The following is a 17,119-nucleotide window of genomic DNA, read 5'->3' on the forward strand; positions in this document are numbered from 1 at the left end:
GTGTATGTTCTACTTGTTGTCCACCACGATCCCCAGGCACTTTTCTACAAAGCTGCTTTCTAGCTGGTCAGCTCCCAGTGTGCTGTGGAGCATGGGGTCTTCCCCAGCTGCAGGACTTCACATTTTTTTTCCCCATGATGTTCCTGTTTGCCAGCTTTCTCTAGTTTGTCAACATCTCCCTGAATGGCAGCACAAATATCTGGCTTATCAACTACTCCTCCCAGTTTTGTATCATCTGTAAACACATGGAGGGTGCATTCTGTCCCACCATTAGTGAAAACATTAATAACAGGACTAGCACCAGCACTGACCTCAAGGGTACTGGCCTCCAACTGGACTTTGTGCCACTGATCACAAATCTTTCAGCTCAGCAGTTCAGCCAGTTTTCAATCTACCTCCACTGTCTACTTATCTAGTATATGCCTCAATAGTTTGCCTATGAAGATGTTATAAAAAGATTTACATCACCACTGAAGTAGCTTTCTTTCATAAATCAGAAGATAATAAAATCCCACCACAAAGACAGTGAGAGGCCTCACACTAACTCAGAAAGCCCAGAAAGTCAATTTGGGAGTGGATCATTAACAAAGACTCCCAATGTTTTTTTTTGCTTGCTTACACAAACCTAAATTTCAAACCAAAATGTGCATTGCTCAGTTACAGTAAATCCATTACTACTCATTTGTATGTGGCTATTAAGCCTCAGGGAAGAATAGGTTTTATAGAAGCACAGAATCAGAGAATATTCTGAGCTGGAAGGACCCACGAGGATCACTGAGCCCAATTCCTGGCTCCACACAGGACCACCCAAAAATCAGACCATATGTCTGAAAGCATTGACCAAACACTTCTTGAACTGTGTCAGACTTGGTGCTGTGACCACTTCCCTGGGGAGCCTGTCCCAGTGCTTGACCATCCTCTCTCTCAGTGAAGAACCTTTTCTCAATAACCAGTCTGAGCTTCCCCGTCACAGCTTCACACTATTCTCTTGGGTCCTATTGCTGGTCACCAGAAAGCAGAGATCAGTGCCTGCCCCTCTACTCCCCTCATGAGGAGGATGTAGGCCGCAATGAGGTCTCCCCTCATGCTTCTCTAAGCTGAACAAACCAATTGATTTCAGCCACTCCTCATATATCTTTCCCTCTAGATCCTTTACCATTTTTGTTGCCCTTCTTTGGACACTCTGTAATAGTTTTATATCCTTCTTATATCGTGGTGTCCAAAACTGCACACACAGTACTCAAGGTGAGGCCACAGCAGCAGCAACTCAAAAATTATCTGATTTTAGGTGAGATAAAATTACTGCAACTCCAAATGATATTACAGATTTTACTAGTTTTACTTATACCTAAGAAAGCAAATGTCTGCATGGAGTAGAATCAAGTTTACCTCTGAAACAGCGGCAGAAAGCTGAGTAGATGTAAAATTGCTACATTTTCCTCTTTACTCACTGCCACTTCTTCAACCCATAGCATGCTAATTTCACTCAGTCTTCTAGAGATGACACATGATACAAGTATACTAGTTAAGACCAAGTTCAGCTGGTTTTGGTCTCTCCTTTTAACATAACAGTCCTGCCTCAAAACTTATGCTTTAACCTCATGAATCTGCCTACACCAAGCATTCTGGTTCTTGTTCTTTGCCTCCACATTTCTTAAATTATGTTTGTCTAGTTCTCACTTTTTCTCCATATTACTCGTTTTTTTTTCTTTTTCTTTTTTCTTTTTCTACATGATACTACAGCTAGAACAAAGTTGCAACAATCCGTGATTTTATAAATCAGGTTAAGGTACATTGAAACTAAAAATAATAAAAAGTCTTTAAAGGAAAGGAATTCTGATATTTCTTGGATGCATCACAGAAACACACACATTTAATCATACAAAACATATGCAATGCTTTCTAACTAGGAAAAGAAAAGACGTGTTAGAAGAAAAAGCTGCAGAGGTAACCCAGTGTAGATTAAAAGAAACTAGAATCAAAATACAGTTTATAATGGAAGCATAATGAAGGTTAGATTATCATGACATCTATGGGTGCAGGTGGTAGACACTGAAACACACATTTGGTGAAAAAACAACACAATCCAGTGGTAAACTCATATTTCTTACCTGGCAATGAAGAATTTATACAACCCCACACTTCTCCCTGAAAAGTGAAATGCAAATAAGCAAAAGTAAGTCTACAAAATAAAAGAGTTTCTAACAGACAAAAAAAGTAATGGTATTTTCAGTTTTAAGAGTTCGTCCAACCTATGTACCATTTACTTTGACAATAAGATTGCCATGTCTAGAACTTCAAATCAATAGGAGCATATTTGTAGGTGTAGACCATACTGTGCTTACCTCACCTATGCTAGGTAGTCAGCTTTTTCCACCAGTATTCTAGTATTTACAGAACCAAGAAGCAACAGTTTAGACAAAGAGAAAGATTTATCTTGGACCAAGACATGTTGAGAAGCTTGTTACCCTACCACTCCTTTCCACCATTTATTTTAAACAACAAAATCAAGCCGTATGCAAAATAAAACAAAGAAGTCCTAAGGTTCCCCAGAGACAGGCAGCTTCAGGGAAAGTTGGATCTGCTGGGTTTCCCCTCACTCCAAAACATTTCTGGTCCTGCTAAATGACCTAAGTGGCTGATGGTATCAAGCATAAGAATTATGTAAATATATATATATATATTTTTTTTTGGTGGGGTGGGGAAAGGGCAGAAAAAAAACAGATGGTGAAGAGCTTACCAAAGAGTTCTTGTGCCATCTCCCTCATTACTGGTATTACCAAGACTACTCAGCCAAAACAATGACTATGGGGAATTATTTTTATTTTTTATTTTTATTTTTTACAGTGGGGTTAGTATAAAGAACTCTCAGGTCAGATGCTGGTCTGCCACAGGTATTTCTGTTATCTCTCCAATAAATTTACAGATGTCCTGGAAGATGGAGGTTTAGGCAGCAGAGGAAGGATTCAATCTAAGGTAAGAATTTTAGTTCCGATGTCAGAAACAACTACATTTTACAGTGGGTGTGCTGTGTTAGAAAGCTGAAAGAACTAAAAGCTATGTTAGATGGTCAGTGTCCTATAACTGGAGTCTTACAACATGATTGTTAATATCGCAGTTAAAAAAGACATGAGTACAAACAACTCTTCAAGGATTACATGTATTTCAGTACAATCTAACTGAATTCAACTTTTTTGAGCAAGCACTTGGAGAACCTTAATTAGATGGAATTAGAGGAAAATTATTCGGTCTAAGAAGGCAAGTGACAGGTTTTAAGGGGCTTTAAATGAAATAACATTAAACATGTCCTTCAAGAGAAAAGGAAAAATTCAACTCAACCACACAAACAGCAAGTTGTCTCTGTTGTCATGTAATGACTGTAACCACAGGAATTACTGACTTTCTAAAGTTAAAATTAATCTGTACCTAATCATCTAGAACTGTCCTCTTCTGTATTTGTGGGAGTTTCCCACCTAAGAGTAGAGTCAAAGTCACCTCAAAAGAAAAAGGTAAAGATCTGCCACTTCTACTAGTTACACTCTGTTGGTTCAACTGATTTCCTTTATTTCATGAGAAGATGGTCTTCTCTTGTTGTGACAATCAGTGCACTACTTCATACCAGGCAAAACCCCTTCTATCGTATTAACTGAACGAACAACGTCAATGCTCTATAAAATAGGCCGATTAAATTCATAACATATCCACTCTTCCGTGGATTGTCACTGCAACACCCTTTCAAAAGAGTGGGGTGGAATCTGAAAACAGCAAACTGTTAACTTCATGCAATAGTTAACTATTTTACATCTGGATGTTTTTTAAAATGTTAAAAAATATCAGCGCAGCAATATTAAGATACACACTAAACAGCAAACTTGCCATTTATAGAGATGGTTATTGTGAGTTGAAAAAAATTGTATCAATTATTTTCCCCCTTTCAGATACTCTCCAGTGCTGTCTCCAAAAAATCAGTTGAACAGATAAATCCTACTCTTCCTATCAGGGGATAAACTATAAAGAGAAACAGTACCAAAACAAATTCTATACACTACTTTGATATGCTTTTCTGACACAGATTTTACTCATACCATCAGCTGCCTATAACTTACCAAGACCTTACAGCTGATGATCCACAGAAAGCAAATCTTTAAAAAAAATACTTTTGACACACAGGAGGAAAGGATCTATAAGCAAACGTTCTTGCAAAGTAGCCTGCAAAATGCTACATGCAGATTTACTACTACTACACATTGCCCATTTGGGATGGGTATATGCTAGATGGATTTTTCTCACAGTCAATAATCTATCCATCTATTCTTTTTTAGAAAGGTCTGATTTCTTTCTTGTCATTTTTGTTACTTCCAAACAAAAACAAACATGTTGAAATATTTTAAGTTACCAAGTGGGAAGAATTAAGAACAAACAATTCCAGTATTAAGAATATAAATGACAGTGTTTGTCTAATCCTCAAATCACCAATATAGGAAACAAATTACTTTCTTTTTTATTCCTTTTTTCGGAATATATTAGAGAACTTCTAGGAAACTGTAATCTTCCTTATTCAACAAAAGCATTACTTCAACTTGTCAGAAACACACATAAAACATTCAGAGCAGCTATAAGGGTATTCCATGAGTTAGTCCACCTGCCAGCTTTGTCTCCTACACAAGCTGGAACACATGATCCAATTTAAGCCACTGTTATCAATTTCCAAGTGACAGTCACCCAGCTCAAATTTTCACACTATAAATCAGATTTTCACTGGATTTCACAGCTTCCATGACCACCGAGTAGTGTAATATATGAGAGATTTATAAAGAAATACTACTTTGAGGATCTATCTGCAGTTTAAGAAAAATTCTAGCCCTTAAAACAAGGAAGAAAACATCTGAAGACACACATAGAGGCTATACCAGCTCAAAACTCGGAAAGTAATGAAAATTACTCTACAAGTTAATTTGAAATTTAGCTTTTGTAATCAAAACTTTGTTAATATAAAATTAACCTTTTGTTTGTTAGTTTTTAATTTAAAACTACCAAGCCTTACCATTGATTCTGGACAATACTCAGGTGCTCGCTGCAGTAAATGCTTCAAACGGGAATCACTCTTAGAAGATAATATCTGTTAGAAACAAGACATAGAAAGATGTAACCACATATTGAACACTTTTTTCAACTGACTTCTTCCTTTTTAGTTTCACTACTGTCTACTTGTTGACAACTTCTGCTAACAGTTAACATGTAAACAATGAAGTTAAGATTTTTTTTATATATTTGTAGTCTTCCAAATGTGTTGCACTTTTTATGAATGTTTTTTTTTTTTTTTTTAAGAATGACTTATATTTTTTGGGAGTAAATGAGAATTTTGTCCTCAAACTCTTCAATCCAGAAGTTTCTATTGAATAGACAGTGTGAAAAACAGAATTTCTGTCCCACGCATCAAAACATGATATATTTACTTAATCTTCTGCTAAATATTACATGACCTCAGGCAATTAAACTCCTTCCAGGAAAAAAAAAAAAGTTACAGAATACAAAAAGTAAAATTAACAGAAGGAATGAATAATTAAGCAAGATCAAGTTAAGCATCACTTAAGCAAATAGATCATCTAGAAGTTCATGGAACTGGATGGCGTGCAACTGAAGATGCTGAAAAGCTGGCCACTATAGTTGCAAAGCAGCCTGCTATCATTTTCGAACAATCGTGGTGATTGAACAAGGCTCACAATAATTTTTTCAATTATTGAAAAAAGGCAAACGATGTATCCATTAGAAAAGCAAGGACAATCCACGGAATTACAGACTGCTCAGCCTATCCCCACCTCTCAAGACGACTATGGAACAAATTCTCCTGAAAGCCATGCCAGAGCACCTGAAGAACAAGAGGGTGTCTGAGAATAGTCAGCACAGGCACACCAAGTGCAAATTTAGCCTGAGAGCTTCCTATAACAAAAAGATTGATTCAGTAGGAAAAAAAAAAAGTGGAGAACAATGTATGTTGTTTACCCTGACATTAACAAGGCTTTGGCGTAGTCTCCCATAGTATTTTTAGAGACAAATTAGTGAAACATGGATGAGATTGGTGAGCTATAAGGTGGGTGGCAAAATGCATGATAGGTCTCAAAGATTGGCAGTCTGCTGTCCAACACCTAAGTGAACTCTTTATACCACTTTCAAGTGGTAATAAAACAGGATTCACACCAATACTGTTTAATAGCTTTCCCAGTGTCAGAAAGAATCCTCAGCAAGTACACAGATAGTCCTAAACTGGGAATTGTCCACTGGCGGGTGGAGCTGCTACTGAGATGGGTTGATAAGAAACACAAGCATTTTTCCTTGCTGAGTTTCATGTAGTTCCTGCTGGTCAATTCCTTCCATCTGTCCAGGTCGCTCTGGATAGTAGGTAGTACTGCCTTTGAGATTATCAGTTCTTCTTCCCAGTTTGGTATCACCTGAAAACTCAACAAGAGTGAATCTGTTGCTTCCTCCAGGTCATTAATAAAGATGTTAAATAGGACAAGTCCTAGCATAGACCCCCTTTGGTCTTACTGGCCTTCTTATTGGCCTGCAGGTAAAATATGACCCATTTTAACTTCTATCATCCGAGCCCAATCATCTAAACAATTTTTTTACTCAACTACCTTCTCATAATCAAAGCCATCATATCCTAAAATGGATGGAAATATACTGAGGGAGAAAGTGTTGAAAGCCTGAAAGTCATTGTAAATGACATCCACTTCTTTCCTCTCATCCAGAAATCCAGCTATTTTATTATTAATAGCAAGCAAGTTTTACAGGCATGACTTACCCTTCACATGCCCAAAAATGTGTTTCAGGAGGACTGTCTATGATCTTATGATTATGATCTCATGATTACTAGTTTCCTGGATTGCAAACAGTCCTTTGGCTTTTTCTTTTTCCTTTTTTTCCTTCCATATATATATATATATTTTTTTTCCTTCTGAAGTGAGGGCAGTGGAGAAGATGGGCACATTGTTTGCCTTTCTCCAGTCACCAGGGTCATCTCCTGTTCTGCAACCTTTCAGATATGATATAGCGTATACAACCTCGCTGTGACACCAGCCAACTCTCATGACACTCTCAGATGTAATCCAGCTTGTCCCACGGACTTGTATGGGCCAAATTTTCCCTCAAGCAATTCCTGACTCAACCCTTACTCAATCCTGGCAGTTCTCCACCTTGAATCCCCTCTGTATGCATAGGGGACTCAGATCTTATTGACAAACTAAGAAAAGACGACATTCAGTACTTCTGCCTTACCTGTGTTTGCTGACACTAAATTGCCCTAAATAAACTGCATTCAATAAGTCACATTTTACTTTGTTCAGCCTTTAACTACTGCCATAGCAGGTAGGACTTTTTCTATCACTTGGTATCTTTTGCAAATCTCAATTCCAACTGAGCTTTATCTTTCCTAATATAGCCCTTACGTGCCTGGACAAAGTTTCTCAGTTCTTCCTTTATAACCTTTCCCTGCTTCCACATTACTTCTACATTTTGTATACTACCTTTCTGTATATTGCACCTCTGTCTTGACTTTACTGTTTAGCCAAGCCAGCCTCCAGAAACATTTATTTGTTTTCCTGAGGACTGAGATGGACTGCTCTTATGCCTGAAGGAAGATAAAACCTCTGGACTGGTACATAGATGAATGCTGCCAGGGACTGTATCATCACGAAACTTCCCAGAAATAAGCTTAGGAAAAAAAAAAGTTAATTAAATAAAGACAGGCCCACTCATTCCTTGACACAGCATCCAACAGACTGAATCAAATAATCACCAAACAAAGGGATACTAAAACTAAGTTTTTAATTATATTTTTAAAGAATTTTTAATAAAAAAATTGCTGCAGACACCTGGCTGACTCCAAACTCAGTGACACAGATCATTTCCAAACCAAAACGTGTCCGTTTTCAATTGACTCCACTTTTGGGATTGATCTGACAGATGCTTGGTACAGGTAACAGAATACAAAATAGTATACATAACAGCATATACCATATATATACATACTTACATGCGTATTTGCTACTTTACTAGCGATAAGTTTGCAGCAGCTTGTAATATTAAGATGTATTTGCTGCTATTAACAATTACTGCTACTACTGAATATAAAACACACATGCTTTCTGGTAACAAGTTTGTAATAACTTGATATATACTTGCTTTATTAATCATAAGGATACTTCCTATTGGTGATTTGTAGTAATCTGTAATGAAGTAATGAAATTTAGGAAATAAAGTAGTCTCCATGTCCTTGTGTATTACGGAATCCTGTGACCCCACTATTACCTCTAAAATGCCCACAGGCAAGGTAACCTTTCAGGCTGTGACACTCAGAGCAGTTGAGCTAGTAGTACTTAGCAGGATTCCTTAGTCCTACTCAAGTCTTTTTCTCTTAGCAGGCAGGAAAGTGTCTGTAGTTGCCCTTTATCCACGTGAGGCCTCTCTCAATAATATCACTGGTGTCCATGCAAACAAACATCCAATGACCAAACAAATCTGGAAGTTTTTTCCCTTAAAACAAACCTCCTGTGACTTCTTCCTGTCAGTAGTCACGAACTTTCAGTATCCAATAAGCATCCTTCTGGCCATCTTTCTTTCCATGCAATGCATGATTCAGGCTATTGCTCTTGCAGGGTCTCTATGAAGAGCTTGTTTCATTCACATTTGTACACTTCGAGGCAATGCTTTTATCCTCAGCTCCTTCACCTGACAGTTCAGGAAGCAGACCAGAGCATAACTTTGACAGTTTTACGTGCTGTAGACTCAAAGCAAGCCACTGGACTTTCCCTGTAGTCCAAGGCTTGCACGGCCACATTCCTCCTCAAGAGTTCCACCTGTGTCAAGGCCTCCAACATATCCTGAGTATTTGGTCCATGCAGTACCAGAGATTGCACTGCTGGATGTAACCAATACGCAGTCTCAAGCATTACAACCGAACCTCCAGCTGGACCTCTCTGCAAGAAATGTATTAACTCCCAGACTCCTGTCACTGCACCTATAGTTGCTGGCATTTCCTAAGCATTAGTTAAAAATAAAAATACTGAATATAGGCCTGCCCTACCCTGTCTGGCAGCAACTGAAATACTGAAGCAACTTCAGTATTTTATGGCTCAAACTAGCATGTCCAAGAGGAAAGCTTTTTTTTTTTTTATATACATTATCATGTCATGGTGGTACAATGCAGTGGCGCACAAAATGCAACAACTCCATAAAAATATTTTAGAAAAGGGGTTTGGATGGATGGAAGTAAGGCAAATCACTCAGCCAACTCTTTACCTTTAGAGTCACCACCCCATGTACATAAACCTTCATCCCACAAATTTTATGTTTAAGACAAGGAAGTAAGTATCAAACCGCAGAATGGTTTGGGTTGGAAGGGACCTTAAAGATCATCTAGTTCCAACGCCCCAGACGTGGGCAGGGACACTTCCCACTAGAACAGGTTGCTCAAAGTCCCATCCAACCTGTCCCTGAACACTTCCAGGGATGGGGCATCCGCAAATTCTCTGGGCAACCTGTTCAAATAACACATTCCAAGATCGATTCAACAAAGACAAAATAGTTAAAAGAACACGAAAAACATTAGAAAAATAGTAGACTGCCCCTTCAGCTAGTTTGTTAGCCTATATCAAAAGGTCGTTCACAGCAAGTATACCACCAACATGATCTAAGACACCTCTTTATGGAACGAGGGGATGACCCTGCCTTAGACTTGTTATAAGCATCTAACTACAAAGGCTCTGAACATGGTGATCATCTGCATAGACAGATATCATCTGGATAAGCCAAGATCAGAATAACTCAACAATAAAACAAAAAAAACAATACAAAAAAACCCAAAAACAATAAAACAAAACAAACAACCACAAAGAAAACCCTACATACTAATTAGAACTGTTATAGCATAATTAGGATGAAATTTGTCAGTGAAAAGCTCAAGGCTTTGAAGAGCTAACAGGAATTCATGTGATAAACAGGGAACTTCAAGTCAGTGGAACAAAAGAAAGAATTGGACAGATTATTCCAAATGCTTTCTCAATGCAGCTGCTAAATCTGCCAAATGGAAACAGCTGTAAGAAGAGTGTTAAACATGTGATAGGCTTTTGCTTATGATACCATCTACAGTTTTGTTTACCAGTATTCAAGGAAAGAAATTTATTCCGGAAGGGCTGCAAGAATAATTACAGGACTTGAGAGTAAATTTTATGCAAAGAGACACAAGACCCCCTTGTTTGGCCTAGATGGTTTTACTCTATAAATATATCAGGAAGGAAGAAGAGCAATGTAACCTAGAAGTTTTGTTAATATAATCACAAATAAATAGCATCTTAACCATAATTAGGTTCAGGGCTTGAATAGCCTCAAAACATGCAATCGAGAAAGAGGGGCAGCTATAATGCAAGGGCACAATTTTAATATAAAACCTGTGTATATGTATGCTTTATTTATATAAAATGTCTGTGTATGTAAATATATACACATATGCACACAAAGCTGTACAACATATATTTATACTTTTGGATATTAAGTTGAGGAAAAATATTTCCCAAGTTTGGATTTAACATAAATGGCTCTTTGTTATTACCATATGAACTGAGTACAAATAGATTTCTGTGGATTCACAAAGCCATATATCATAATGAATATCTTAGTTAGCTAAAAAACAAGGTAAAAGAAAGAACAGTGACAACATTTTGTTCTTCGTTTTCAGTTCTCCAAAACTTGATCCAGAAATTTAGTACCTACACCCCCCTCATTTCATAACATGCTTATCCATTCTCGACAAAAACCTGACTTTGTTCTTTGTTTGAATTTGTATCTGTCTCCTCAACTTCAACAGAACCTGCTGAAGAACACACGACAAAAAGGAAGAGGACTTAAACTTATTAAACATTAATGTTCTCATTTAAATAACAATAATGTTACATTTCATGATTCACACATAGATGATCATTTACTTAAAATACTGATCTTGCTACGTAATTGTCTAAAGGCATGACTTTAATTCTGAGATAAATTTTAAAACAAGCTTACCTGTTCACAAACATCACGGCACATTAGGTTGTCCTTTGCATGGTAACAGCAAGACAAGCCTATGGAAAAGTAGGGAAGGGAATAAGACATTTAAAAGATTTGAAACACTTAACTATCACTTCTGAACAGAATTACCCAGCTGATGGCCTATCGGGTCACTGTATCTGATCCACAGATAATATGAGGAATTCTCCTTCAAAAAACAAACAAACCAACAAAAACAAACCAAGCAAACAAACAAACAAAAATACAACCATGAGAAATTTTTGTTACCAAGTTAACATTGATGAGCAGGTTCCACCATGTTTAAACTTCACTTACTGTTTCACTGAAGTGAAAAGCTTTGGTTTACACTTTCATGTTCCTGTTACAAAGTCTCGGTGTTAGAAACATACAACAACTGGATTGCAAGCACATTAAGAAAGTGATGGAGAAAACATGTTAGGCTCATAATTAAAAAAATATCCAGCAAATGGATAAAAAACAACCACAAAACAGACCACCTAACCAGATGTACCTTATTGAAAGCTGTACTTAAAAACAGAAATAATGGTTACTCAATCCAGTTTGTGTTGCCTTGTTTCACTATACATCTCAAAAAAATTTCATCACGTAAATTCACCTTGAAAGTAAATGCTACATTAAAGAACTAAGAATTCAGTTTCCAATCTATGAAGAAAATTCACATTGGCTTAGGTGCCAATGAATATATTCAACTGTACGTGCCACTGTAATTTGAGTTCATGAGTATCCTGGACAACATTCGATTATTTAGTATTTTCTGACCTTTTGTCTATTAGCTTGTAGTGGCTGGTAACCCTCCCATTATGAATTAACAGACATTAAGGCTAGTCCTTCTGAATCACTTCCACTGCTGAGTTTCAAGTCTTATCAATTATACCACAGAGCATCACAATGAAATATTAGTATACTAAACCTTATGATCATTTAATTCCTTTTATACAAATCCTAATCATGTATACACAGAATCATAGAATGGCTTGGGTTAGAAGGGACCTTAAAGATCATCCAGTTCCAACCCCCCTGCCATGGGCAGGGACACCTCCCACCATACCAGGCTGCCTGGGGCCTCATCCAACCTGGCCTTGAACACTTCCAGGGATGGGGCACCCACAATTTCTCTAGGCAACCTGTGCCAGTGCCTCACTACTGTCTGAGTGAAGAATTTCCTCCTAACCTCTAACCTAAATCTCCCCCCTTAGTTTAAAGCCACTCCCCCTTTTCCTGTCATTATCTGACTGAGCAAAAAGATGCTCTCCACCTCTTTTATAACCCCCCTTTAAGTATGCAAAAGCTGCAATGTCCACAGTCTTGTCTTCCTTAGGCTGAACATCCCCAGCTTTCTCAGCCTTTCTTCATGGAGGAGGTACACCAGCCCTCTGGTCATCTTTGTGGCCCTCGTCTGGACCCTCTCTAACAGATCCACATCCTTCTTGTGCTGGGGCACCCAGACCTGGACGCAGCACTCCAGGTGGGGCTTCACAAGGGCAGAGCAGAGAGGGACAATCACCTCCCTCCCTTGCTGGCCACCCCTGTGTTGATGCAGCCCAGGATGCAGTTGGCCTTCAGGGCTGCAAGCATGCACGGCTGGCTCGTGTCGAGTTTTTGATCCTCCAGAACCCCCAAGTCCTTTTCTGCAGGGCTGCTCTCAGTGAGCTCTTCACCCAGTTTGTACTCCTGTTTGGCATTGCTCCAACCCAGATGCAGCACCTTGTGCTTAGACCTGATCAACCTCATTAGGCTCACAAGGCCCCACTTTTCTAGCTTGTCCAGGTCCCTTTGGATGCCATCCCTTCCTTCTGTTGTATCAACCGCATCACTCAGCTTGGCGTCATCTGCAAATCTGAAGGGAGTGCCCTCCATCTCACTGTCTATGTTGTTGATAAAGATACTAAGCCGTATAGATCCCAGGACAGACCCTTGAGGGATGCCATTCATCACAGGCCTTCATCTGGATGTAGAGCCATTGAGCACCACTCTCTGCAACCTTCAAGCCCATTTCTTATCCACTGAACGGTCTACCCATCAAATCCATATCCCTCCAATCTGGAGACCAGGACGTCATGTTGGACTGTGTCAAAGGCCTTACAGAAGTCCAGACAGGTGACATTGGTCGGTCTTCCCTTGTCAACTGATGCAGTCACTCCATCACAGAAGGCCACCAGAGTGGCCTGGCATGATTTGCCCTTGGTGAAGCCATGCTGGCTGTCTTGGATCACCTAATCAAACTATAGTATCTTAAATAAGTAGCAAATTTAACTGGCTAGAAGCGATGTCCTTAAGCCAGAAATTCAAGGTACGAGCCATATTCATTCCAAACACAATTCCTGAGCTCTGCCTTTCTGCCTCTAGTTAATCTCTTCTGAAGTATCTTAAAACTTCTCTCTCTCAGTCAGTCTTTTTCTGTCTCATTCCAAGTTTTCCCAATTTTACTAAAAAATCTCCAGGTTTAAATTCAAAATGTTATTCACATCCAGCTACCGTGCACATGAATACCCTTCCTTCTCCGATAAGCTCTGCTACCTCCGCCATGTGAGCAGGTCCACCAAGGAAGAGCTTTCCTTTCCCCTACAAGCGGAGATCAAACCTATGGCGCAGCGATAGGGTGCACCCACAAACACCTCCACAATTGCGGTTTTCAGCATTCCGCTATTACATTTTTCACACTTTCCACTCGCGTGACAGCCCTGCCAGCGCGACCTATTTACTAAAATAGATTTATACACCACTATACATGCGTGTGCTCCCAACCCCGGGGGCGACCCCGCCGCGCCCGCCCCGCCGCCAGCCTCGCCCCTGCGCCATGTTGTGGAGCGGGGTCCCCGCGGAGCCGCCTCCCCGCCCGCCCCCCGCGCCTCGCCACTCACCGGCCGCCCCGGGGGCGAGCAGCGGCGCCGCCGCCAGGCACAGCAAGGCCCAGGGCCACGGGGCAGCAGCAGCGGCCGCCGCCTCCATGGCCCGGCCGCCAACGCGCCCCGCAGCGCCGCAGCCCCGCCGAGCCCCCGCCCGGCTCTGACGCCGCCGGCTCCCCCTTCCCCCCGCAGCCGCTGCCGGCCGCCATTGGCTGCGGCTCCCCCGGCCCGCCCCGCTCCGCCCGGCCGCCGCGGACATTCCAGCGGGCGGCGCCTCAGGGCGCCTCACGCCACGGCTGCCTGGTGCCCCGTGGAGTTATCAATGCGTTTATTGATATTCGAGTTATCAATGCGTGTATTAATATTCGAGTTATTAATTGCGTTTCTACACGTTATTTTAAAATCGGTGGTTGTAAGCCGGCCGTGTAGCGCCACACGCCTGTGCCATGTAGCCAGATGGACTTGAAGTTACCACAGGTATCCAGTGACCTGGTGGGAGACGTGAAATGAACAGCGCAAAACAGAGATCACCCAACACGGGAAGAAATAAACTTGAGAGGACATCCCGCTCACAGCCCACCACAAACTGGCAGCTTAGTCGTTGCTTGAACTAGTTGACCCAAAAGCACTCAGGCCGGTGTTTGCACAGCTATAGGTTTCACAAAACAACCTGAAACGCTCGGTTGGACTGCATTTTTTCCCTCCTCTTCTTTTTATCCTTTCCTTCAGGCTGTGTCGTTCATCAGTAAGTGCTGCAGCCTGAAGTCCGGTGTACCTCAGCTGTGAGAAGCTCCCATTCCTGGCAGCAGGAAGGCAGCGTAACCCACTGAGATTCAGTCCGAAGTGGAGACAAGTTGGAGGCATAACTTTTTTTTTTTTTTTTTTAGAATTCAAGAGAAATTAAATCTCTTACGCAACGAATTGAAAGCAGATTTAAACTACTGCTCATTTCATAGCTGGAAACTATTTTTGCCTCAGAGAAAACTGACCATTTCAAAGCAAATGGGCCGACTTCTGACAGTTCAGGCTTTTTGGCTAAGTACCTTATCCATCCCATTATCAGATTCTCTGCCAGTAGTAGTACAGGAAAAAATTAAAAACACAGAAAAATACAGCATCTCACAAACTGCTTTTATCCTTTTTCTTGCCTATCATCCCAATTAACTCCTTCTTCTGAAGACAGTCTGAACAGTCACCAACCTATTAATGGCTCCCTGTTTTTTACAGCCTGGAGAATCTGTAGTAACTGAGTGCTCTTTAGTTCCAGTATCAAATTCATAAAAGGTTCAGAAAAAGAAAAAAAAAGAAAGAAAGAAAAAAAAAGAAGAAAAAAGACAAAAAAAAAAAAGAAAAAATGTAATAGGGGAGAACACTACAATGAAGTGAAAAAGTTTCGTATCTTATCCATCTGCTTATACACTAGTATAGAATAATTAAATCATACTACATTATGGAACAAAGCCATAAGAAATAAAACCACACTTAATTGTATTTTAATTTGAAGTTAAATTAAAGTTGTTGCTGTAGATGTTAATTCAAGAAACTGAAAAGCGGCCAATATAATCTGACTATAAAAAAATAATACTCTTTTTCTAACGTTTATGTGTAAGTGGGCCTACATGTATGTTAAACAGGTAGGTTTTTCCCCGTAAATCCGTATGCCAAACCTAAGGCATATTTTGCTAGTTTTTAGCTGCGTATTTCAGCATTTGTAATTCACTATGGGGCCACTAGATGGCAGCAGATCCAAAACCAGAAAAAAAGAAAAAAACAAAAACAAACACAAAAACAAAAACAAACAAACAAACAAACAAAAAAAAACCAACACCAAACAACCAAACCAACCAAAAAATCTGACCATTGCACGCTGGTTTAGTTTCACTGAATTACAAGAGGGTCTGAGTTAGATGATTTTTTCCCAGTTATGCTAAATGGTTTTATTGGGTTCAGTTTCAGATGTGGCTGAATATGGATTGCTGTGCATTCTGTTTCCTCTGAATGCTATTTAAGTGCAAAATTATCATCAACAATAATAATTAACTATTCCACAATCAAACAGGCAGAGGAGAGACAATTTAAAGTAAACTGGTAATGTAAAGGCTCTGGATTTTCACATCAAGACACATCTGCAGGTCCAGAAGACTGAGTAACTGAGACCACTGAAAGTATTACTTCACTTTAAAGAAGCATACTGAACTTTGAAATAATACAAGATTAAAAAATTTGGATTTCAGTTATGGCAGCACAACTTCGTAAAACGGGCTATTGTTTAACCCAGTTATTCCAGAAGGCAAGGACTTTTGTTCCTTGGAGCTTGGATATTAATCTGCAGAATACTGTTTTTCAGTTAAACGATGCATATGGACCTTATTAAAACAGAACGCATTTCAGAATAATTCCTACCGAATGCCTAACAGTGAGAAGTGGAATCTTGGGGCTTGAAATAAACGCCTTGGTGTAAAACAGCTTGTTAGAATTATACTGACAGCATACTTGCATACTTTCTAAGTCTAGTGATAAGACAAACCCTACTCATTCAGCTATTTTTTTCTGTAGTATCTTGGTTAGATCATTATATTTTGTTCTGTGCAGTGTTTAATCATGCTTTGTTATCTTAAAAAAATTGCTGAAAAATTTAAAACTTTGAATGTCACAATTTTATGTTGAAGCCTCCATCAGCACTAAGTGAAGATTCTGATGTGGTCATGATCTTAATTACTGGCGAAAACATACATTTTTATTGTAAAATATTTGACCTGAGATCAAGATCATCCCAAAAAGTAAAACGATGCCACATTTTTCTTATATCCCGAGAGAGATAATATTGTTAATAAGGCATATCATATATCAATACGTTTCAGCAAAGCACTCTCTGTACTGGAAATATACTGTTCTATATTTTAATTTAACATATCTACTTTGGGAAGATACATAAATTGGCTTCACAACCTTTTAAGAACTTCAGAGCCATCCCTCTCAAGACAGTACTTTACCAGTTGAAGGGTCATTTTCACCTTGAATTCCTTCTGTTTCTCTTTTTAATCTCATTACTAGAAGATAGTAGCATTTTTACTCTTGATAATTTTTAGAACCATTGTATTTTAGCTATGAATATATATATATATATATATATATATATTATATATATATATATATATATATATATAAAGCTTTGCTGTAACTCTTAG

At 39.3% G+C, this 17,119-nt stretch overlaps 1 protein-coding gene across 2 annotated transcripts in view; it reads right to left on the reverse strand.

Moving 5' to 3' along the window:
• The window catches only part of RECK (reversion inducing cysteine rich protein with kazal motifs), a 57,244-nt gene extending 43,132 nt beyond the window's left edge, over window positions 1–14,112 (reverse strand). For both annotated transcript variants that reach the window (XM_072033355.1, XM_038173681.2), the window contains exons 1-4: window positions 13,947–14,112; window positions 11,059–11,117; window positions 5,045–5,119; window positions 2,112–2,148 (exon numbers count right to left, since the gene is read on the reverse strand). In XM_072033355.1, the coding sequence (XP_071889456.1) occupies window positions 2,112–2,148; window positions 5,045–5,119; window positions 11,059–11,117; window positions 13,947–14,034 (259 nt within the window). In that variant the 5' untranslated portion in view covers window positions 14,035–14,112. The remainder of the gene's footprint in view (window positions 1–2,111; window positions 2,149–5,044; window positions 5,120–11,058; window positions 11,118–13,946) is intronic.
• Between the last annotated feature and the right edge of the window lie 3,007 nt (window positions 14,113–17,119).

This window comes from Anas platyrhynchos, chromosome 2, assembly GCF_047663525.1.
Source record: "Anas platyrhynchos isolate ZD024472 breed Pekin duck chromosome 2, IASCAAS_PekinDuck_T2T, whole genome shotgun sequence".
Taxonomy (NCBI): Eukaryota; Metazoa; Chordata; class Aves; order Anseriformes; family Anatidae; genus Anas; species Anas platyrhynchos.